General features: G+C 40.3%; 1 protein-coding gene across 7 annotated transcripts in view; it reads right to left on the reverse strand.

Annotated features, from left to right (window-relative positions):
- The window catches only part of ralgapa2 (Ral GTPase activating protein catalytic subunit alpha 2), a 93,115-nt gene that overhangs the window by 61,597 nt on the left and 5,904 nt on the right, over positions 1-25,614 (reverse strand). For all 7 annotated transcript variants that reach the window (XM_084382214.1, XM_084382211.1, XM_084382213.1 and 4 more), the window contains exons 2-15: positions 16,859-16,969; positions 16,471-16,520; positions 7,348-7,405; positions 5,683-5,726; positions 5,395-5,575; positions 5,086-5,201; positions 4,399-4,537; positions 3,385-3,593; positions 2,547-2,786; positions 2,123-2,302; positions 1,772-1,906; positions 1,472-1,620; positions 1,213-1,324; positions 489-726 (exon numbers count right to left, since the gene is read on the reverse strand). In XM_084382214.1, coding sequence (XP_084238340.1) covers positions 489-726; positions 1,213-1,324; positions 1,472-1,620; positions 1,772-1,906; positions 2,123-2,302; positions 2,547-2,786; positions 3,385-3,593; positions 4,399-4,537; positions 5,086-5,201; positions 5,395-5,575; positions 5,683-5,726; positions 7,348-7,405; positions 16,471-16,520; positions 16,859-16,969 — 1,962 coding nt within the window. The remainder of the gene's footprint in view (positions 1-488; positions 727-1,212; positions 1,325-1,471; positions 1,621-1,771; positions 1,907-2,122; positions 2,303-2,546; positions 2,787-3,384; positions 3,594-4,398; positions 4,538-5,085; positions 5,202-5,394; positions 5,576-5,682; positions 5,727-7,347; positions 7,406-16,470; positions 16,521-16,858; positions 16,970-25,614) is intronic.

The following is a 25,614-nucleotide window of genomic DNA, read 5'->3' on the forward strand; positions in this document are numbered from 1 at the left end:
AAATGTTGTAATAATTATCATATGAATTGTTGAGCAATAGCCAAAAAAGTGTCTCTGTGAGGTCACAGTGATCTTGACCCCTGACAACCAAAATCTAAACCGTCTAGTGGATCCAAGTAGTCCAAGTGGATGTTTGTACCAAATTTAAAGAAATTCCCTCAAAGCGTTTGTGAGATATTGTGTCCACAAGAATGGGATACCATGTGGTCAGAGTGACCTTTACCCTTGACATCTTACCACCAAAATCTAATCAGGTCATCCTTGAGTCCAAGTGGATATTTGTGCTAAATTTGAAGAAATACCCTTGAAGCGTTGAAGGCAGATGGACAACCCAAATGCATAATGCTTCCACGACTATCTCCAGCGTGTTTGTACAGTACACTGACCTGAACAGTTACCAAATCCAGAATTAAATCCATCTCAAACCTTTTATTATTTTTTTTTACTCCAAATCCAAATCTACCCCCCCCTTATTTTTTCACTCTCACCACGTCCTCTCTGCTTCTTCTCCTTCTGTTCGCTGAGTTTGTCCAGAGGCAGGTTGGACATGTCCAGGCCATAGACAGAGCGTGCCAGCACAGCCGTTAGCGAGTCCATGATGCTGGCCCACTCTGTCACCAGCTCCTCCCAGCAGGTAAGAGAGGACAGCACTGCCAGCAGCTCGTCCCATAGCTCCCGGGAGATAAATACGCACAGGTTGGCTCGCACCCATGCCACGATGATGGTCTGAATGCAAGATGAGATGGGCAAGGATGAAATAGCAATGACAGACACAGTTGCGGCTAGAAATTCCAGCCCCTGATCAGATGTGACAGCAGAGTTCTCACACGGACACATAGAGTTTGGTATAGTGTCTCTTTGCCTTTTTGTCAACAACCAATACATTCAAGAGACACACACACACACACACACACACACACACACACACACACACACACACACACACACACACACACACACACACACACACACACACACACACACACACACACACACACACACACACACACACACACACAGTACATATAGGTTCCTGAGAAGGACATATAATTATTCACATTAAATGTTCTGTAATTATAATGTACTATAGCTGAAGAGAACTGAGAGTAGGGATGATGGCATATTCACACTCACTCCCTCATCGTTTTTTTCTGATATAAATTAAATACCTTGTATATCAGTTAATGTGAAGCTAAGCACCTGAAGACCTACCCTAAAGAGTATAGATGCTAAACTTTCAGCAAAGCTGTCTTTTCTTTGGTTTTCCTGCGGCCTCTTCATCACTGCCTCTGTGATCCTCAGCAGTACCTGCAGCATCTGCTCCCTGCATAACACAGACAAGCAAATAAGAAGTGTCAACCAAAAACAAAGGGTAAAGGGATAAAGAATCATCATGAAATCAGATGACATGTTAGAGCCATGAAGGAATGACTGGAAAAATCTTGCACGTGTATCTGACTATCTCACTGACCATGTCTGCGTATTCATCGTGTGCTCCATGATCATGTGCCTGTAAATGCTGAGAACACCCTTGCACACCTCAACCTGGTTATCTAGGAGTTTAGGTACATCCTGGCATGGCTCCAACAGGAACACATTGGATGAGTTGGTCAGGAACACCTACACACATGAAAACGGAGTCAAGATGGAAAAAACAGCAAAACAAAAACAAAAAATAAGAAAACAATATGATAGACAAAGTTCAAACCATAAGTACTGCTGAATCAAAGCACAAAATGCTGTGATATCAGGATAAATCATAGACACAGACCTGTAGTGTGGACTGGATACCAGCCTTAACGTCCCTGTTCTGCTCTTCAGTGAGAAAGCCCCGATTGATGGCGCTACTGAATGAGTATGTCCTCCCCCAGCTGGACGACCGTCTGTGGCCATGACTCTGTAACGTCTGGTAGAAAGACAAGGCAGGGCAGTCGATTGGTCAGTATACCAATATGACAAATACTATACTCATACTATATATAGTATACAAGCCTGCTTATCTATGCTGTTTTAAGTGTAAGCATAGTGTATGCGTTTTAGCTTATGACATGATTTATAGGTGAATGTCATGTCTATGCTAGAAAAATCAATTTTAATTGGCTGTGTGTGTCAGAGGTTTCACCTGTGCGTGCATGCTGTTAGTCTCTGTGCTGAGTGTCTGTTCAGAGTCATCCACTTCATCTCCCTGGGTAGTTGTGTCCGGCTCTGTCATGAAGCCAGGCTTCTCCTGCAGGATCCACTTCCTGTACACTTTGATCACCTTCCTGGTTGCAGATGCCTCGCAGGACGGCAGCAGGAAGGCCTGAGGAGTTAGAACATGGACTTTTAATTTGAACTGTCACAGTATTATGAATGGTTTTAAGAAGGTAGTCTGGTAGTAGGAATGAACTTCATGTTATGTTGAAAAATGGCCAGGAGAGGGCAGCATAGTACATGTTATCACAGTGTCACCAGCCTGTTTTCTACACATGACCAAAATTGAAAACTGAACTATTTTAACTGAACAATGTCAAATTAAGAAATAATTCTTGGTGACCCGACTGTACCTGGTGGAAGACCTCGTTGACAAAATTCACATTGTCCCTGGTGGACAGCAGGATGGCGTGCACCATGTCATAAACATAGCGGTGCTCCTCCTCAATGCTACACAAACTGGAATCGCTGGGCCGTCGATCTGACAGCGTGCTGCTGTTGGAGTGGCTCTTCTCAGGCTCCCCTCCTGGCCCGTTCGTATCACCATCTGATGTCTTATCCTTCTCCTGGCTGCTACTGCCTGCAGTGACAGTCTGGGTACCACAGAGACACAGTGGCAAATGAGAGTCCCTTAGTATGCTATAGGGCTGCCACCGCACAGTTAAATAATTGGTTACTACAGTTTCTGTGATTAGAAATTACTTAGTTGATTAGCGTCTTTCATGGTCATTTTCATGGGGAATGAGACACTGCATTGGTTATTAGTGAAAATTAATCTCACCTCCATGTAATCACAATACTACTTTCTCCCGCTGATTACTGTAACTTTGTTCAAACCAGAAACCTACTGCAATGCATATAAATCTCACTATATTATTTAAGCACCTATATATAATGATAAATGATACATATCTAATGTTGAGGGAGTCTTGTTGGTCCCGATTTTTCAGGACTTCAGCGGTTTTTAGCCAGTTATGTTTAAATGTAGTTATTTGATTTCCAAGTTTTGCGCCACATTCCACTGCCAATTGTCATGCATACTGTAGTATTTTAAAGGATTAATTATTTATAAATCGGTGTGAATATTTTCTCTTTTGTGTCTTTCCACAGATTCATGCGCTCATCGGTTTTGCTGCAAAAATACCTTCACGATAGTGTGAGAATACAACAGAACGGTACCGTCATGCTCACCTGGATGAGTTTGGGAATGACCTCAGTGCCGTTCTTGGCGCTCTGCGCCACGGCAGCACTGCTGACATACTTCTTCTCCAGGAAGAAGGTGACCAGCCAGGTGATGAAGGCCACACGGGGTGCCAGGTACTGGTCCCTGGTGCAGAAGGTGCTCTCATTGTTCCGCGTCACTGGCACATACAGGGGTTTTGGTCTGTGGTGGGGTAGGTCTAATTGACCAGTGGGATGAATAGTTAAGGATGGTGAAAGTGGAAGGGGAAAAAAGGAGAAGGGGAAAAGAGGAGAAAAGGAAAAGAGCATGAGAGTAAGACAAAGAGATTAAATGTCAGCTTCTGGTGTCTTGCTGTGAACTTGTTCAGCGTTTTCATGCTGAATCAAAAGTTGATCACTCAACCATAAAACCTCAGGAACAAAACAAACAGCATATTATTTATTATACTGAAATTGATACATTGTTGAGTTGTAACAAATGTGTTTCTTCTGTTGTTTTGATGTCCCATATCACACATCATTCTCTCTTGTAAACAAAAACATTTGTTTGTGTAGTTTACCTTAAATGGTTAATGCCTCAGCACTTGATTTATTGAGCTGAGGGATATACCCTAAAATGACATTATAGGGTTTGCAAAGGAACTCAAGGTTTAACTCTGGGTTTCAAATATCAAAGTCATCTTACTTCTCAAGCTCCTAGTTGCAGAATATAAAGCTTACTAACTTTGCTGTCTTGCCTTTTGCAAGGACAACTCACTCATTTATTTTGCACACAGCCCTGTCTGTGTAGGTTGTGTGTTTTAGAGTGAATATTGTAAAATATTGAGAATGGTACAATTCTAACAATGAACAGTAACACATACAGTACTGTATGTATAGGTATATACACAGGTGATTTATCACCCAAATAGCAGCTCTGGCATCTACTGTACAGTGTGTGTACAGTGTGTGTACCTTTGCAGTAACAGAATACTCACTATGTAGGACAAAGGCAAATACTATATATACTGTAAGTCAGCTTACCTAATAAAGGCTTGTAGAGATTTGTTAGCTTGGTGAAGGAGGGGAATAGATGTGGAAGGTAGTACTTCTTGAAAAGACTGAAGAGAAACCTGAAGCCTGTATCCTGGTTCTCTTTGTTCTTCCATTCTAAACTGGATGCCTGGCAGATGGAGCACAAAGGCAGACAAGGTCAGGTGACAGGCAGCAGAGACGGTTCCAGCATCACTCAGACAGTGAGTGTATATTGTTTGCAACACAATAGTTTGAAGGTTGTTCTAACAAGACATCTATAGCGGGAAAATGGTTTGGGTTAGATGCACGGAAGATTAACAGACTCCAACTTTACACATTTAACAATTGATATTGTATTTTGTTTTATATCCTACTGTGGTACAAGACAAGGATTACATAACATACACTGTAAAGAAAATATACATAAAAGGAGAATGAAGTCTCTAAAAGCAGTTTAAACAAAACAAAATGGCAGAATATGCATCAAGACTATACCTAACCTAACCATTGACCCACAAAATGTTGTCCCTCCATCTTACAAGCAACCCTGCGCTGTAATATAACCTGTGCTACTGCAGTCACCCAGTACCTACAAGGGAACAAAGGAGTTCAAACTTGATATTAAGTTATGATAATCACATTGCAGCCACTGCATAATCTGGCAAATAGTCTTTTCCTAGCATATTTCGGTATTACCTGGATGACCATGTACTTGAGCAGGGTTTCGAGGATGTAGCATGTCTGGTCATCTGCTACCTTTTCTCCTACCACAGCTGGGACCAGTGGGGTAATCTCCTCAGGCACCACCTTGGCTGCACAGATTGATAGATATAGAGATCTTTAAGTTAAGTGCAGGAGACAAGAGTTCTCGCGAAAAAGAAAACCTACACAATCCAACATCAGTTTAATATGTTTCAGATGACCACAATAACCGCTCTCATTACTTCACAGGCTTTGTAAGATTTGTGTTTATCAATTCACACGTGTAGAAGCATTCATATTCACCATCAGGGGGGTTGGAGAAGGGGTTGTAAATGATGGTGTCGAGGGTGCAGGGCCCTCTGGTGGAGGGCACAGCAGGGAATCCTGGCACCAGACAGGCAAAGATAAGGAACTGCTCCTCAGCACAGTTGTCCCTCAGGGCCTGCAGCCACAGCAGGAAGAGACGGATCCCCTCACAGCGGATCTACACAGGAGGAAGAAGGGACATATTAAGGGATACACAAACTTAAATAATCAAGGATACAGACATGTGTAGCCACATTTTGAAGATTTTTTATATTCATACATTACCTTGAAAGAATTTCCAGTGTGTAGAAGCTTTTTCAGAATAGAACCTGGAAGAAAGGCGAAAAAAACAGATTGTCAAAGACTTTTGCAGTCCAAATATTCAAAAGAGGTCTTTACAACACGAGCACAGACACAACAGACGGCACAAAGCTGACAGGGAGGGACCTGCTTGTCATCTCCACTGGGGCAAATTGACCTTGATGGGCGGTTGTGACAAACTAGTGGGGAGAGTGGCGAGGCTTCACATTTTCCTGATGAAAATTAACATCAGTTGGCAGCGACATGCATTCATGAAGGCAATCTGGTTCCGCTGTAATCAAATGAGACATTGCTCTGATTGCTAAATACCTTGGGCGGGAGAGGTCTGTGTGCGTGTTGTGTGTGTGTGTTAGGACATACTCTTGGCAGCCTGCAAACAGCACTGCTTTCATGTAGGCTGTGAAGAAATTCTGGGTAGTTCTTTTGATTTTAAGTAAAGGATTAGGATTAAAGTTGGGATTTTGTGGGAGCAAAAGTTACTTCAGAGGTGTGTTTAAGGCCGTTTTCACACATGCTCCAGTCTGAATCAGCTGATAAGATTGTAAACTTGGTGCATTTCCCCCTTTGTTTGACCAAGACCACCAAGGAGCACAGGTGTGACAACAACCGAAATTTCTGATCAAGAAGATCATTAACTGAGCGATACAACCCAATATCACCCAGTGAGTTCTTTTAAATTTCCTCCACTGGTTCTTTTGTTGTTCCCCTCTCATCAGGTTAGATCAATAATATTTCTATGTTTAACACATAAAGGTCTCAAGAAGTTCTTTCAGTTTTTGGGCTGAGGACAGGAAGAATTAGAAGTAAGCAGACAGAGAATGATAGAAACATTTTCTTCAGATTTTAATGATGTGTCAGATTGCTGCGCTTGAAGCTACAAGGATAAAAACCACTACAAATTATTATTATGCGACTCCTGATGTACCCTACCTACACACCACAAGGATTTTTTCCCCCAGAGAATCAAAATAATTTTAGCAATGAAACTGGAGATAGAATTAAATAAAAAAACCTATCGAGCCAACACCACATGTTCTTCAAAGCAGAAGCACATGGTCACAGCACACCATCTTGACCAGTGACACAAGAACTGATGAGCGCTGAAGAAAATTCCATGCGAGCTCAGGAAAAGGCCAAGATACAGACTTAAACCTTTGAGGATTTGCTGTCCAATGACCGACAAACAGGTGAATTTGTGTGGAGCACCCAACCCCAGATGAGTCTTGATATTTGGAATTACAAGCCTGAGGGGAAGACCAATCTACAACTGTGATCTAAACCTCCACTGTTGCTGCCAACGGCTGACAAACAACAGTTATAATTGGGGTTATCGCTTCTTGCAAGGATTTTCTTTTTTGTGTGTGTGGGACTGAAATCATGCCAGCATAATTCAATTACTTATTTGCATTTCAGATGAAGTGCTCATTTGCATTTTTCCATTTACATCCCCTTCTAAGACTAATTATTTTCTCTTCATTATGGAAGGCTTAGGCATGGCTGTGGTGAATTTTTCTATCTTACAGGTTTCAGACACATAAGGAAGACACAGTATATAACTACCTATCAGGTGTAATGAAGAGACAACATTCAAAAAGTGTTTCATAAGTTGAAAAGATTTGCAATACATACCTATACTGTGAAACTGCCATCGGTTGTAGATTTTCTCAGGGAGATGTTGTAGAATTTTCTGATGAAAAAAGGAAAACGTTTGGATTAGGTTCAGTAAGAGAGAAGTTCTTTATTAAGAAGCCTATTAGCTTCCACAAAGTAGTTGCTAATGTTCCTGGGGTCCTTGTAAACAAAACAAAGCAAAGAAATACAAATTAAAATGACATAGTATTATTAGAAAAAAGTTAAATATAAATGAAACAAGATGATAAGACAACAAACTCTCAACATTTAACATCAAACAACAGAACCCATAAGAAGTATAATTTAGAGTCAGACACATTTCAGCAGTAACAATAACACAATAGTTGCGTTCTACAGTGGGGCCTATTTCCTTCACCAAAGTACTGAGCAGCTCCAGGCTGTACTTTGAAGGATACATTTTTGCTTACATCTGAAACACTGGTTTACTTTGTCTTATATGATAGTAAATTGAAAATCTTAAGAGTTTTGGACTGTTGGTGAGACAACGCTGGACATTTGAGGACATCTCCTTGGGTTCTGGGAATTTAGGACATTTTTCACAATTGGCTGATGTGAAAAGACCGACCAAAGAATTGATTAATCAAGAAAATAATCAGTAAGTTAAACAGTAATGGAAACAACTGATAATTGCAGCCATATGTGCTGTATTTGTTACTAAAAAAAGGGGGAAAGAAGAAACACCAGCGGACTTTGTTTTAGTAAGAGGCACTATTATGAAAAAGCATTATACACTTAAGGAATGCAGCGTGCGTGCCCTTTCCCTCCACTTGGTCTAGCATGTCTGCAGATCCCAGTGACACAGGACAGCACTGAGAAATGTCATCACCTCCCCAACAACCGCTTTACAACTCAATTAGAGCGCTCTAACCTTTCAGCAGCCTATCATTATTCTTGAATGCAGCGACAGGTTAACTGGGTCCCTCTGGAGAGATGAAAAAAAGGCTTGGGGGATGGCAGATGTGTGAGCGTGTGCACGCATGGCTAGTTAATAGTCAGCGCACTGTGAGGAACTGATGCCCCAATGGCTCACTTCTCATCAAATCCTAATCACTGACCCAATAAGACTTCATGATTGCAATGTAGAGGTCAAGTCCGTCCTTTACTGCTTTACGTATGCAGCTCTGACCTATTCAACCAGACACCAACCCTGGCCGGCATGATAAAAAGCTCATCTGCCCTGCCCCTGCAGAGGAAGAGGAGGATACAGACCATGACAAAAAATGTGCATAACTCTAGCTAAAACGATTAAGTCCTCTACAGCCACAGATGCAAAGTAAAACAAAAACAACAAAAAAAGTCTAGAAGAACATGAGAGAAAACTTCTAAGTCTATAGCGCATTATTTATCATTTTATGGTATGGGAGAAAAATGACACTGCCAAGTGACAGCTTTTATAATCTCAAGGATTTTTTTCTTTTTATGGTAAAACAATGAGGCTTATGTAGATATCATTTTTTAAAGTGGAAGCAGACAACCCCCCCCCCCCCCCCCCACCATTTCCAAGTGATATTATTGTTGACGCAGATGTTGCAAAGACAACGGGATTGCTTTCCATTTTCCTGAGTGTAGCAACTGCCAACAACACAGGAGAAAAAGTGAGTATATTCAGTCATTTAGTCTATAATGGAGACGTGAAAGAAGATAGAAATGCTGCCAGTATGACTGGATCGCAAGTCCGGGGGATTTTCGTGCCCAGTGGAAGATAAAATTGCATTGTAAAAGCGAAGGTTATAGGGAACCAATTTTACACTGATGGGGTGATTATTCTATCGTCATTACATTATGCAATCAACATTTACCTTATAATGATACTTCAGAGCATAAACGTGTCTATTGCCAGTTAAATCAGAAACTGACGTTCATAACTGTGAGTATATATAAATGTAAAGGTAACCTATAAAAACAAACTTGTTACTCACCCTTACCTAACAATATTCCGAGTGATTTTTACATTTAAATATTTAAAAATGTAAATGTTTATGACAACCAAATGGTCACATTGTGTTGTAAAATGTCCATATTACCACAACAGAATTGCGCTGAAAGATGGAATATCATAACATTTCAACCTGTGCTATGCTATGTTATTCTAAGTGCTGTGGTGGTCCAGAAGTCATCTCATGTGTTGAGTGTCTCAGTTTGTCAACAACTTCCTCCTTCTCTTGTCATCCTCCATCTTTAACTTTCCCTTCTTGTCCTCTGAGACTAAATCCCTGTCATTATCAGTGACAGGCGAGTTATTGAAAGACATACATCACTTAAAGGGGGTGTTGGATGACTATCTGTGCTGTTCAAATACTCTCTGATCCACAGACGTGATGGTTGGCATGTACAGGCGTGTGGCTGCACCTTGCTATTGATCCCACATGGGATTATTACATCTCTGTGCAGGCTCTATACTGGCCTCCTTCACTCGGTCTCCTTGGGGCAGCAGACACATTATGCTAGGCGGTAACACAGCAGGGTAGCCTGCTTAAGCCTTTCCCTGTGTGTATGTGTGCGTGAGTGTGAGCAGACACAATAACAATGTCATTCTCTCTCCTTACAGAGCACCAGGATGGCAGAGTGGGAATGAGATGGAGAAGCTAGCTCAGAAAGACTCCCTGCGGAGCTGGAATGGCGGCTGCAACAATGAGGAATTTACTGGCTGATATGAGGCGAATGCAGACTCTGCCGGACGGAGGGTTGGTGGAGTTACTCTAATCTGCAGCCATACTCCAGCATAAAGATGGGGGCATTACTGTTGTACAACTACAGCCTTAACACATTTACATGATCCGCACTTAGGTTTCCAGTCGCAGGGCCTGAACATGACACAGAATACACATCTCCAAGAGGTGGTCTGCAAGGGCGACAGCAACAGACATGCAGCACTCTCAGGAGAAATGTAGTCACTTACCTATTGTTCAGAGATTATTATACCATCTAAGGACAAAGAAATCTCCAGAGAGAAACCAAGACACTGGAGACACAAAGCACTAACCTACTAACACTACATGTAGTAATCAGAATACAACCAGTGTGTCACTCACATAACACTTAGGCAATACGTACATCTTAAAATACAATAAATAATGTATTGTATTATCTTTCTATTCGAGAATAACAAATTCTGGCCTACAAAGGAAAGAAGACTTGTATGCCTCACGTACAGTGTGAGAGATAATGTCAGTTACACACCTGCTTTGTAAGAGCAGGCAAAACAAGACTGCTCATTTACATGCTAACCAAATTTCTTAGCTCACCCTCATTATTTGTTGGTAAATGTAAATTTAAGATGACATTGCATATCTTATATGAGCGTAAAATATTATAAAGTTCAAAGGCTAAAGCTCTTTTTCTAGTTTTAATTTACAATGAATTACCAATCTTCACCTATGAGCAAAAATACTAAGACGTTTTCATTCCCCTGTGTGGCCAGTGGGTGGCAGCAGTAGAGTGCAATCAAACTCCTTCTCAGGTGTCCAACTGGCAACTCAGCTGTCAGGTTTTCCTCTGCTGTGTGAAAGCCAGCTGCTAGGACCATTTTGAAATTTTTTTCAGGATTAGGCATGAATACTGTTTTGGACAAAGGTAGAAAGCTAAATTGCATGTCAACAAAGCTATACATTAAAAAAAAAAAGAATCCAGAAAATGTTCAATGATGAATAAGCACTCTTGCAAGTGACATAAATAGTTATCTATAACTATAGAACTCTAAAGCTGTTCAGGTTTGAAGTACATTTTGGCACTTATGCATTAACTAATAACTACTACTAATTACTAAATACTAATTAACCCCCTGCTGGCGGACCATCAGTCATAACTCGGACTGAATAAAGAGGAAAGAGGGAGGAAAAGAAATCATTTGGCTAAATGGCCCTGGGTTCATTTATCAGCAACACACTGGTCAACATGTAGAGGAGAGTTTGAGCGATTCAACAAAGACGAATTCAAGTGCAAAACCATTCCTGGTTTAATAAATGTAATCTAGTAAAAAGCCCTGAACCGCATACAGTTCAGCATTATTCATTAAAATAAGATGAATTAGATGTAATAAACAAAATTACCCCAACAAGACTACTCAGTAAAGTCAGATCTAGATGAGGGTCGTTTACAGAGAGAATTACAAGGGAAATTCAGAGTGCTGAGTCAGGTCCGGATGACAGACTACAGGTCATGGTGAGGTCACATCCTGGAGAGAAAGTGGATATGTCCAGATTTTCCTGAGTTCTGTTGCTCCCAGAGCTGTCCCTTAACCTGTCCCACAACCTCAGTGGCACCAGGATCGAACTGCTTTTAGACAGCAAGAGGTCACGTACGGTCATACGGGAGCGTAAACAAACCGAAGTCCCATAAGGCCTGAGAAGCTCAATCAGGTCTTGCGACAGCAGAGAACAGTTTTCTTTTACAGATACAGTACTCTCATCTGGTTTCATTGCTAGAATTACACCTACACATTCATCAGCAACAGCTTTTCAGTACCTTTTTCACTACGTACTTACATTTGCCATAAACTACTTGCACTGGTATGGCGCAAATAAAATTATATGCATTCCCCCTTTAACTTTCTCATATTCTATAATTTAATCACAGTGTTTAAATTGAGGTCTCTTGATACTGATTAACAGAAAGACTCGATAAATCATTGTGAAAACAAATATCTACAAATGTACTATGCACAGTAATATCAGCATGTCATCAGCATCGACCATCTTTAAAATGAAATCAGCTTGAAATGAACAGTTCTGACAATATGACAGGCTGATAAGATGACACTAAATTATGTGCAACCCAAGTAGTAGTAGTAGTTTAAGTAGTTTTCTAATTTTGCCCAGAGAATGTGTACAATTACCATTATGCAGACCATTATGCATCTGCCTCTGCGCCATCACAATAATAGTGGGCATACTAATATGTTAATTTCACTCAAGGAAAGACTTGATGTTCTCTGACATTAGGTGAAAAAATGTAAGTGAAAGTATTGGCATTTGAGCCCGATTGATGTTTTGGTTGGCCAATTTTTCAGCTGATATTGACCTATCACAGATATAATGGTACTGGTGTATATGTTGTGAAAGTGATTCTTTTTTACTGAACATTATGCTGAAAAAAAGGCTTGGTGTATTTCTTATTTATTAAATCCCTAGTGAAGTTTATAATGTCAGAGCACTGATGTTATTTTCAACAATACCGATTTTTAAACTGTAAAATATCCTGCCTCCATTACATATCTTTGAAAGGATATACGGTATACTTTAATATTTTCAGCCGATATATTGATATTGGAATCTTTTACTCTCTTACATCTCTATCAGCATTGATCGGGCTTAAATCAGCATTGGCAATTGGCCAAAATGAGTTGGAAAAAATGAAAATATTGGGATAATGGAAAAAATTGAATATCGTGTATCCCCAAAAAATACCTAAATTAAGTCAAAATATGGCATCAAAATAAGTTGACTGCATGAGTATTCTTCATTTTCAAGGGTCGAGGTCTGATAAAAGGCTTTGGCTTTACATTTGGGGTCTTTTAAATTTGCACACATGTCCCACCAGGAGTTCTCTGTCATTTAACTCACTACCTTCACAACAGTCCAGGGCTCTGATGCAGTGAAGCATCCCCACAGCATGATGCTGTCGCCATCATGCTGTGTTACGGTGCGGATGGTGTGTTTCTGTCATGTGTCACGCTTGGCTTCTAATAAACAGAGCACTTCGAATGATAGTTAAAAAGCCTCAGTTTTGGTCTCATCAGACCAAAGAACCGTTATTCACTTTGAATCACCAAAGTGCATTCTAGCAAACTCTAGTCAACATGTCATGTTTCTTTCCTTATCCATGGCTTCCTCTTGGCCAGGAAATTGCTGTTGCATGCACAGCATCTCCCACATCAGTCATAGACCCCTGTAGCTCCCTCAGAACCACCATAGACCTCTAGTTCACTTCCTCTTACTTCTGATTATCTCACATTGACAGAGTTTCCAAGGATGGCTTGTTCTCAGCAGATTTACTGTTGTATAATATTTCCATTTTCTTTAAGTATTTCCTATCATAGTGTGAGGAATATGCAGCACCTTGAAAACTTTTTCATATTCTTTATACTGGCCTTGCTGCAGAATTTGTTTGAATGTTCCTTTGTCTGTATGAGCCAGCTAATGCCAAGGGATTGACAAACAAGCAGTTCCTTAAACAAGTCTATTTAACGTGCAATCACATGTCACACCTCGGACACACACACAGGTCTTCACTGAACTTGTTATGCAACTTCTAAAAACAATTAGGAAGCGCCAGTGGGAGTTAATAAAGTAAAGCAGTATTTCCACATTGGGTCAATGAGACAAATCTTCTTATTTAAAAAAAGAACATGGACCTTTTGCTGTGATGATACCAATAGATTTTTTACGTGTTAAAAAAAAACTAAGTATACAGAAATCAATATAAACACAAAAGGTGATGTAAACGAGTACAAAGAAATTTTCTCTCCAGCATCTTCAGTACTAAAACTAATGCATTCTCACAGAGATCAAATCTCTCCTCTGTCAGTTCTGGGGCAGCATCACAAGCTGCCATGGTGGATGCCTTCGTGGCAGCAGACACAAAGAGATCCTGGAAGGGAATGGCCCTGGCTGCTGGTGGCGGTGGGGGTGGGGTGTTCCAGCAGAGTATAGGGGGGAGGGACAAAAGATTACCCCCTCCAGATATCCATTACTCAAACAGGCTAAGCATTGGGCATCATACTCCCCCACAGCAACCCAGGAAAAAAGGGGTCACATACCTCATCATGACAGCAAAGTAATCCCCACATAGCCAGCTCAAAGTAAACACACACTGGAGATGTGTACTGTATAGGTCAGTCAGATTTGAATGCAAAGAGGGACTCAGGTGATGGAAAGTAAGGGGGACTTTATTTCCCATGTGCCTGGAGAGATGAGGACATACAGTAACTGGGAATGGGATGTTTCGCCATGTGTTCTTCTTCACCTGTCATTTTGCATTTAAGTGTGTTGTAAAGCAAAACATGGCTTTTGTCCCACACATTCATAATCTACTCTCCACACCCCTCTGAGGCTATCTGGACAAAGGCTACTGGGGCTTATGTTTTGGTTGGTTGATTTCTGTGACTAAGACAAATGATACACATTTTAAAAAAAGGTAACATCCTGCCCTAAGCGATTAGGTTTTGGCTAAAAATGACATAAGCTATGCATGACTGTGCTTGTTTCAGAAAAGAAAATTATTAGAATGCATAATCCACAAACCTCAAAGTATCGTGTTAATCTTTTACCGCATTTGCTATGTCCCCGTGTTACATAATATGACCTCTGGGATAACATGATGAATATTAGTAGTGCGTGTTTGTGAGCAAAAAGCGTATCCATTGATATATTCACAACCACATATGGTCCAACATGCCTAATCTAATATGGCGTAAAGAGAAAGTCCGCAGAGTGTAGGAGAGCTCGGGATCAAAGCGACCCTGTATCTGTCCTGTACACACCACTCAAAGTGAGCTTATCTTCTCAGTGCACGGGTAAAAGCACACGTCGTCACAGGCAGGGGCTAAAAGGGGACAAATGAGGGTTAAGCTGCTTTCAATGTTAGTTCTTTTTCAAAAGATGACTCCATAAATATGTAGGAGGCATGAATCCAGGCTTTATTTACAGGTTAGGTGGCTGGATGTGCGCAGACAGGCGGGGATGGAGTGGAAAAAAATTGAGGGAAATCTAGTGAGTTTTCTGAAACAGAGGGAAAGCACGACTAATTGATTAATGGTTTAGTCAACCTGTCTACTGTTGTTTAGTCTAGTATTTCAGGTGCGATTTAACTGAATAGTCAACTGCAACTAACGATTATTTTCATTCTCAATTATCTATCACTCTTTATCTATCATGATTAATAGATTCATTGTTTCGTCAATAAAATGTAATAAACGAATAAACGAAAACTGTGAAAAATCGTCATCACAATTTCGATAGCCCAAAATCTGTTGTCCAACCAACAGTCAATAAACCTAAAACTCTTCATTTACCATCACAAATGACAAAGAAAAGAAGTAACTCCTTACATTTAAGAAGCTGGAACCAGCAAATGCTCAACATTTTTGCTTGAAGCGATTAATTAATTATCAAAATAGTGGGCTTATCGACTCATTTTCTTTCGATTGATTCATCGACTAATCACTGCAGCTCCAATCTGATAGGAAAAAAACTGAATGAACGTCAGCAGACAATACAAAATTTAAATAATGCAAGCACTAAAATGTATTACTAAGTACATAATGCATCACTCAGACAGAACGACAAAAAGATGTAACGTGATAACATGAAAATAGAGTTCAAGTTGTGCAAGATATGCCTCATTAGCAGGAATTCATATTAAGATTAGGAATCCATAGCTAAAGACAGACAACAGCAGTGTCTGGCCTGATGCTACTGTGATAAACAAATTAATTGGTCAGTGGGCCTGAATATAAAGTTACACATTATCCTGCTAATAATGACTTACTCTATGTTAGACATAATGCAAGACACACTCCCACACAAGGCTCCCAGGTGAGAAGAAAAACTAGGACAAGACATACTGTACAAAGAGGGGAAGGCAGACTATCCCCCATTTTTTTTGATCTGCTGCCATCCTTACAGGCCTGCCCTGAGCAAATGTAACTGGAGAGCTGACTGTTTGTATTGGAAACTGGAGCTGCCTTTGCAGTCAGGTGGGAAAACAAGGTAAGGGACTTTAGCCTGCATGTGCAACATTAGAGCATTCAGAAAAACAGAGGGAGGTGCCAAAGAGGCAACGATGCATTACACACATAGACACAGAGAGACTTCCCTCCTCTGATTTGCATGCACACCTAGGTTTTAAAAAAGGAAATGAACTGAAAGCTCTCCTAAAGCCTGTTGAAGCCTGGAAAATGATTGAGAAAATGTGTTTTTTCTGCACATTCTCCAATTAATTTCTTGGCTATTTGAGGCAATCTCAGGAAGTAGCCAGAGTTGCAGAATGATGCCATGGAAACTATGGTCCCACCCAAGAGTTCAGCAGTAAACAGGTTGTGGCTGTAGCAGCTATCAGTGGAAATGGAGACAGCAACAGAGACAAAGAGGGATGACTTACTTCAAAAATAAAGAGGATAGAGTCCAGCTCCTCCCTTTGAGATTTGTTCCCTAAAACACAAGGAAAGTACTTTGGTTTTTAAACACATAACCGGGAGCTGTACTGCATTAGCCTCATCAATAATGTAACAATAATAAAGAACATTTCGTGAACACTTATTCAAAGGAACTTGTGTTCCTTGAATGAGAGCATACTCCCGATGGGAATTAATGTCGGGCTCCACACAGAATCATAGTGGACATATCCACAAAGTACTTCTCTACGAGTGTATGTTCATTGCTCTGTTAATGTGGGGCATAGCATAATGAGCAGGTAGAGGGCTTATTATTGAACCACCAACGAGGGTGGTGGTCAACTAGTGAGTGTGCAGTTCATTAAAAAAACTTACCTTTTTGTTTTAAGTTGCTTTCCAGTGTAATGAAATTTTCATAGAAGATAAAATAAATCTGAGAACAGTTGCTCTCAAAGAACGCCTTCAATTCACTCTTGTCGATGAAATCTGTGGAAAAAAAGGGAAATGCTGTCAGTGAAGATCATGAAGACGTGAAGGTCATTAATCTTTGTTGTTAAGATTCTCCTTAAATCTAGATCTGGGAAATAACTTGTATGTATCATGAAATGAGAACAGATTTTATATTATGCAGAAAGTTGAACAGAACAGCCACTAAAAATCTTCCACCAACCTATTTTGAGATACCTGAATGCTTCTGGGCAGACCTGTGAGTCTCTTTAAGCTGCTACCTGACTTGCTGTTTATTTAATAAAAAGTGACAGTGTTTAACTTCACTGTTGCACAGATGAATTTCAACGTGTTTCCCATGTTGCAGATCAGTTTAACATTAATGCAAATTGCTTCACTTCCTTACCCTGTGTAACTTCACTCACTCATCACCTGCAATCATTAGTGGAATGATGACAGGCTTGTTGGAGGGGTTGAGAAACAACTTTGCCTCCAAATCTGATCATTTCACAATCCCTGAGTAAGTGCAGATATTTCTAAAACATCCCTTCCTTGTTGATGATGTGACACAGTACAAACAGATGTGTCTTTGAATGGGAACTCATATCAATGTGCTACTGCACCTATGTTCCACTCTCGCATTGAGATTATTCAGCTCTGTGCTGCTTATCTGTACACAGCTCCACAATATGTTGATTGCCGTCGAAAAGAGGGGTGTGATACACTGCCAAAATTTTCTACACACTTTCAGCAAAAGTCAAAGAATGAGTAAAAATGCATGTCAGTAAATATATGCTGGTGTTCCAGCCTGCAGGACAATTTGCAGTTTCCTCAAAAAGGCTTTCAGTCACCATTTAGAATAAATAGTTTCTCATCTCAGCTTGGATGAGTTTGGGGATTATCTGTGGCCTGGATCAAGGCCAGGCTGTGGTGCGTTCATGGCCACATGAGCTCAGGCTGCAACAGTTAATGAGGGAAATAGGTGGTAGATGTGTACAGTCACAAACAGACTGGCGCTGACAAAATTCCAAATTCTCCCTGTAATGAACCCCTATCATTTGCCATACTTATACAACTGTGGTAATGACATAGGCCTGGTCTGAATAATCAAATGTAGGCCAGGAGGAGTCCTGGCACAATAACAGCAATTAAGGTTCACCTTCTGTTGCAATTCTGCCTCTACCACATGGCAAATTGGACAACTCCCAGAAGCAGTCCAGTTTATGGGAGTGCTGGAATTATGTAGTATACTCAGATGACTTATCTTTGCCCTGAGATTAAAGCAAAGATAATGAAGACACCTGATGGGAAGATCAAATAAAAGGCGCCACTGCCTTTAGTTTTCAGCCTTAACATAGTAAAAACCAGTTAGATATCACCTGAGGATCCAGGGTAGTCCAGTGGCACTTTGAAAGACAGGAGGACTATAATGAAACTAGAAGCTGGATCCCGATGTGCCATAAAAGCCGTAAACAATATCTGAAGATATACTGTCACACTAGCAGGTAGCCAGACACCAATTCTACACTGAAAACTGTATGAATCAGAACTTTACATTTTTCAGTCGCCTGACACAAAAGACCACATCCAATGCTCGAACTCGGTCTCTCACAGAAGGCAGCACTTCATTAAATGCCCCTTGCTCCTGGCATTAAGCTAATCACATCTGCTCAATTCACATTACAGCACAATGACACATGAGAGTGCACACCCTCACAGTGGACCTTAAGGAAAACTTTAATGGTAGGAGTAATGATTGTCCATACAGGGAGTCTCACAGCCTGCAAAAAGTGTACGAGCTGCAACAGCCACCACCAGAGGCTGTGGATGTAGGCAAAGTCATAAGTCAGTGGTGAAGTAACACTACTGTTGTGGCAAATAATTCTACTTCGCCAGACAAATACGCAATGCATCGACCCTTTATATGGTGTTTAGTTATTGTTATTGGCATTGGTTTGTTAGGGTTCCTCTCTGAGCTGACAGGATCAGGTTAGCGGTCTTGTCATCAGTATAGATAGCTGGACTGATAAACTGCTCTGCTGTAACAAAACAAAAACACTCCTGCCTGAAAATCCCACGGGCCATTATACGGGAGATGTGCAGTGAACTGTGGACAATGGACTGGAGCTTCTGCCCAGACATTCACCTCTCAAAGAAGAAAAAACACAAGAAGATTGGCTAAATATCACATTTAAGGTAGACTTTGCTTCAAGTCTTTAACACAGTTCATTCTGTTGGGAGGGTTTCCTGAATGCTGGTTCACCAAAATCCCTCAGACAACAAAGACCAGCTTAAGCCTGTGTTCTGTGATTACACCAGTATTTAAGATTGTCTCTTTAAGATCAGTTCCAAGGAAAATAATGTCACACCTAATATCAATAAAGATCGTTAAAATGTCTGATAAACAATCAACAAATTGATATCAAACAGGTATGATCATTGCAGATGGTGTGCTGGTGTACATTACCTAAATAGAGAAAGACCACAGAGGAAGTCTGTATAATTTTTCAACTCGAATTTGAATATTGTTGGGTGCATGTGGAGTTGATGGGGGTTGGGTCAATTTCATATGTCAAGCAGCATGTCAAAGGGCTATCATCTTGTGCTCTCCAGCCTTCAGTCTCACTGCTCCCCATCTGCTCAAATAGCCCCATGGCCAGTGGAGCATGACGGGTGGAGGGAGAGGCCGTAAGGGGAGAAAAGAAAAATGTATAAAAAGAAGATCACAGGCCTTCTGACAGCGAGCAAGAATGTCAGGCGGACGCCAACCATCTTGGAAAAGGCTGACAAGACACTGATAAGCCTCCCCTCAGTAGGTAAATTCAAACAAAGACAGTCAGACTCTGCATTGCATGAGCAAACATATCTGTTTACTAAATGTTTATATATAGGTGGACGATTTGACAATTTAAGATTGTGATTTATCTATTTTTCAGGTTAATTGTAGAGATTCAGAGAGTATGTAATGCACTCTTACTTCTGTTTCTAAACTACTAGTGCAAATCAATTCAAACAGAGCATAACAACTTGAGAAAAATTTAGATCATGGATCATGTTTGTGATTAAATACAGTAGATTGTGATATTTTTTGGCCAGATGGCTCAACTTTATGTTTATACATACAACATGTACCAAAAAGAACAACATTAAGAAACAGGTTTAGCCAAAAGGCAGTAAGTATATTTCTGAATTCTTGTTTGATTTTTGAATGCCAGATATTACATTGCTCATGTGACCCCAATCACACAATACAACAATTAGACCAACACTGTCAAGCTGAATAAGTTTGTCTCTTTAGTCAGTACTTCTGATTAACATGGGGAAAGTGTACTTACTAGTAAAATGTTAGGTGAAGTGACAACCACAACAAAGTTTATAAATTAAAACCAGTGACAATGAAAGGCAGACTTCTAGATAAACTTTCTGTTAGTAACGACATGCTGTTCGAGTAATGATCTACAGGCTGAGTGTTCTCCTCTTTGTTTTCCTGTTCTCTGGTTTAGGTCTTACTGCTTGGCTGAAAGGATGAAGTTGTACAACGGTTATCAGCATTGTGAACTGCAATATCCAGCGAGACTCTTCACTCAATGGGCTTCACGGACTTCTCGGGTAACAACGAGCGGACAGAAAGAGACAGAACTTGTTCTCTGGCCCTGGGAATGCAGGGGATGACATTGTATCCTCCGAGTCCAACAAGATAACTGTGTCCTTCAATTGACACCCCTCAGTCTGCAAGGCTCTCATGTCACAGACAGGAAAACAGTGCTGGATGAACAGCAGCTGTAGAGAGCTGTGATCAAACAGGGCTGTTATGGTGAGAGGAAATTCTGTGTCTTAACACTGACGACTGCAGCTGAATGAGCTGATAGCTTGGCTCTCTTGTTTTCAGAACGCCTCTGTTTGAGGAAGCAGATTTAATGCCAACCGTCGGTGATGTGATTCACACATAATACCTCTTCTTGTAGAAGGGAGAGTGCTGACAAACTAATAAAGGGGAAAAGAAAAGGGATTGAGGGCTGCTAAGAAAACCAAGCCAAGTTCAGTAGCAAAACAAACCAGGGGGTCAATTGTTCCCCTAAATACTAACCTAGTAATTCTGCATCCTATTGACTGAAGCTAAATACTCAGCTATTGCCTATCAGCTGCCTAAATCACAATTAATTGACTATTCTGCAAGGGGATCATTAAGTCAGCCATATTGTTAACTGACTAAAAACTGTATGAACAAGGAGGTAGATACTGTGGACAGTGACAACTTAATGATGCAGAGACCTGTAATCTTCTCTACAATTAATAAAAACATGCCAAACAGACAAGCCATGGCAGGTTTGGGTTGGATGACACTATTCTCTATTGTGATATGTTTCCTGTTAACTGTCAGGGAAGAGCAGATGTTCCAACCCTGTGTGAGAGGACCAGCTGGAAAATAGTAACGTGCAGCCAGAGGTGAGGGCCAAAATCTAATATTTGGAGGGCAGAAAAACACAGCGTCATCTCAAACTTCTATGGACGCAGATATCATCACTGTCATTTCCATAAAAACTCTTCCCACGCAAATGTCAAAGCAAAGATGTGGTTGTTTTCTGACCTTTGGCTGAATAAACAGATATTTCAGATGTCATCACGTCATTAAAGGTCTCCCTGTTTATTACTCTGACTTCTAGGGCCAAGGGTGATTGAACTTTTGAGTCCCACACAGTATTATACATCCCTATGGCATGCCTTTGGTCCATATCAACTTCATAAGGTAATCATGGAAAAAAGGACGCAATCCATCTGGGGGGCAATGCAGCATAATTTTAGGCTCCAGCTGAATAATTAGTGTCCCTTTCTGTTGCTTGCTATTCTAATGAACTGGTGTTAAACTGGGTTTGCCCAGCAAGCACTAAAGAGAGTGCACACAGCACTGTGCACATAGGGCTTGTTAGCCAAACGGGTGAAGGTCATCTAGTCAGTTGAAGCCTATTGTATATTTACACAGTCAAAACCAAACGCCTGACTACTGTGGCTACAGCTCCCTGTTCAAACTTAATCAGCACACAACACATGCATAATAAGTCCTCACATTTAATTTTCTTAACCCTCTGGACAACTTACAATGTATGCTGTTTATACCACCTGAAGCAGAATCATTAATATGCCATGTCATACTCAAAAAGCAGTCTAATCAGGCCTTTGATCAGACATACACTCATTTGCATTAGATCTGGGCTGGCTAACACTGCAGGTGCACTAGATTCTTGCCAGAAAGGAGACAAGGAAGGAGAAAAGACTGATATGTTTCTTTGGCAGTGCGCTCAGATCAGACACAGAGGACTCTTTAAGGTCCCCAGCAGAGGGATGCCTTGAGGGCGCCAACACAAAGTAGGAGAGACACGGGGGTGGTAGCTAATGTGGATGCACGATGGATGCGCCATAAATGGCGCTTCCCTTCCTACACGGTTTTCTACAAACAAAGAAGCATGAGAAAAATTAAAGAGACTGATAAGATAGCCATTTGAAAGATTAGAGAGGTGTTTTCATTTGTGATTTTTGGCATAAGAAAAGCCAAAACTCACAGACACAGTACTTTAATCAGTTCCAAAATGATGCCTTTCATCAACTACAGTTTTCAATATTAATACAGAACGCCTCAAGTTAGAAGTCAGGTGCTGCTGAAATAATAATAAAAAAAAAAAAATTATCTCAACTTTTTGGGAGAAAGAGCTACAAAAGACATTTTAGAAGCTTTGCTTTTGTAAATGCGAAACAAACAAAAAAAAAAAAAAACATTTTTACACATTACTTAAAACAGTAAGAAATACAAAGATCAAATTCTTTTTTACATGTATGACAGATTTAAATGCTATGTTGTCTGGTGTCAATCTTTTTCTGTCTTCTTTGTGGCCAAAGAAAGAAAGAAGAGATGAGCTGCAGTCAATGCTGTGTCACCCATGGCTGGGCGAGGAGGTTGACATTTGACCGTCGTAAAAGGAGTTTAATCATAAATCTGATGAAACCAGCTGAGGTCTCTCATGTGATTTTACAGAGTTACAATAGCTAACAGGTTGTATGAACCTCATTCGAGGTCTTGATAACAAACATCTGCTTCTAATAGTGTTGAATGTGCTCCAAGCTGCGCCAGTCTGGAGATGTCAATCATAATTCAGTGCTCACTGGATCAAATTGATGTTCCTCATCAGGGGGTCGATTGGGGCCAATTCACCTAGTTTTCTCTAAGTATTGACAGAAGACTTGTGTATGGATGGGTTTAGCTTATAGCACTTTCCGTTGCAGCATGGCACTATTGTGGACTGTAACAGCCATGAAAGCCTACAGTGGGCTGACCAATTTTGAGTGTCTATAGCCAGTCAGAAGGACGCATTAATAACTGGCCTGCCCATGCAATGTATAATCCTCTGTGTGCAATATAGTCAGAAAATGATTAACATACTGCCAGGCTAAAGCAACGGAGCAAAACATGCAGCTCTATTTACACTGACAGATGCACAGCAGGAGCTACAATTCATGTAAGGTATGCCAGTCTGTAAAAACTAAACCTTTGAAATGTCAACAGGCTTCTACTGGCTCAGAAGTGATGACAAGCACAGGATAAATGTTACAGCAGAGTGTCATATGGCTTATTATTCAGTGTGCAACACAAACTGCAGCTGCATTAGAAACAAATGTAATCATTATGACAAGGGTTTTTCCTACATCACAACACTTCTGGTGCATATAATTTCATTACGATGCCACTGTGCCAAACACAGCGTGAATGCCTCTTGACTCGCAGTCAGTGTCTAGCTGTGCAACAGATTGGGGCCTATGAGTCTACGCAGAGCACAGTGTGAAAGAGTCATGGTAGAACTGGCAAAGCCTGACCTTATCCCAGTCTGAGCTCGCACATTAGAGAGTGGCTTATCTCGGCAGCTTAGCACTGAAGAGCCGCTAAACTGGGAACTTTCACTCTTCGTCTTCAAGTGGCCTGAAAAATCCTTACCTTAATCAACACAGGGGCTACAATTGTTTCCCTGTGTAATTATTCCTTCTGGACACTGCCTTTCACAAATGGAGGGTAAAAAAAATGCCAGATTAAAGACTGCACACCAACCGATGTGTTTTCTTCCTACAGTTTTGAAATATCCTTCTTGTTCCTTAATTTTTCTTCCCTTTCAGCAAAGGTAATTTATACGCAGGCACACAATGAAAAGTCATACGCACACTGGCAAAGGAGGAACTCTACCTATTATTATTTTTATCTTTAATTCTCAAAAATCTGCTCGTCTATTTTTGGCTTAAAGCAAACAGGTAGTCAGAGCAGCAGAAAAGCAGGCATGAAGCATTTCATTTTTACTACATCAGTCCTAATTAATGTAATAAAGAAAAAAAAGGTGGTTTCTCGGGAAACCAAAATAAATAACAAAGTAGTATCACTGACTTCTATTAACTTATTCAGTCATTAATGTTTCATCCAGATGCATGATACATGGCAATGACTACTCCATTTGTGGCTTTGTAAGATAAATAACTGTAATATGATGATGCCATGGCATACCACCAGACTACAGAGCAGCTTCTTTTCTAAGGCTTCGAGCATGATTACTTTGGTGGATATTTCTGCAATAGAGTACATAGATGTCATAACATCAAAACTATTAATTCTGCACATTGTGACATTTTCAATGTTTCCAAAATGTCTTACACCTTGCACCTTTAAGCATAGCTAGAATATCTATATAGAAATAGCTTATCTTCTCGCTGATGGTCTTGTTTGCTTAAATAGGTGACATAGAAGCATCAGTATGAAATTGAGACCGTTTCATAAGCAGTTAAAAACACCTTGTTATACATTTAAAATAAACAAAAAGTTATAGCAACACTTAGTTGTATTGTTTGAGATTCAACTTCAACTCCAGCTGATCCCTCACTTCATAAAACAAATAGATATTTATTACTGTTTCTAAATATCTGTTTTTCCTCTTTTCATCACACATTATTTCTCCTGAAATTTGCTCTTTATCAGCTCTGAGTAGTAATCTGCTGGCATTGTAAGCCAAAGCCAAGTGTTTATTTTCCTTTGATTTTAAACCTGGAAATCCACAGCAGATTAGCAGGAGCTTGGCCACTCAGAAAGGCAACATACAATGCAGATCCACTCTACTTTGAGTTCAAATCTTGATAACAAGTGTTGTCACAGTGGACTGCAGGTCCTGGGCTAGGTTTGCCCATTATAAAAGCAGGATAGGTAAACGTTGCAACTAGACAAACTGGTTTTTCATGTGCTGGGTGAAGTCACACAGATATCATCCACAGCAGAGACAGAGCACAGAGCACTGGTTATTTCCTGTCTCTAACTATCTGGCAGGCTAGCAGCTAAAAGAAAAAAGCCTTTCATTCAACACCATGTGATTTATATCATATTTGAATTTTGGGTTTTCAGGATGTGCTGAAACACATGACAGTTATGCCACAGACTGAAAAGAGAAAAACAAGGCAAATAACAGTGCCAAAGCTGTCTGTGAAGTTAAGAAGTATAAAACATCAAAAAAGTTTATGTATATATATATATGTAGCTTCATAAAAACTCATCTCTAACCAGATACTAGTTAGTTAGAAAGAATAGTAATAGCAGTAATAGTTAGAAACATTTAGTGGCAGAAGTCTAAAACTAGACTTTTTAATCATTACATAGTTATTCTAAT

Source organism: Pagrus pagrus, assembly GCF_965226575.1.
Source record: "Pagrus pagrus genome assembly, chromosome: 18".
Taxonomy (NCBI): Eukaryota; Metazoa; Chordata; class Actinopteri; order Spariformes; family Sparidae; genus Pagrus; species Pagrus pagrus.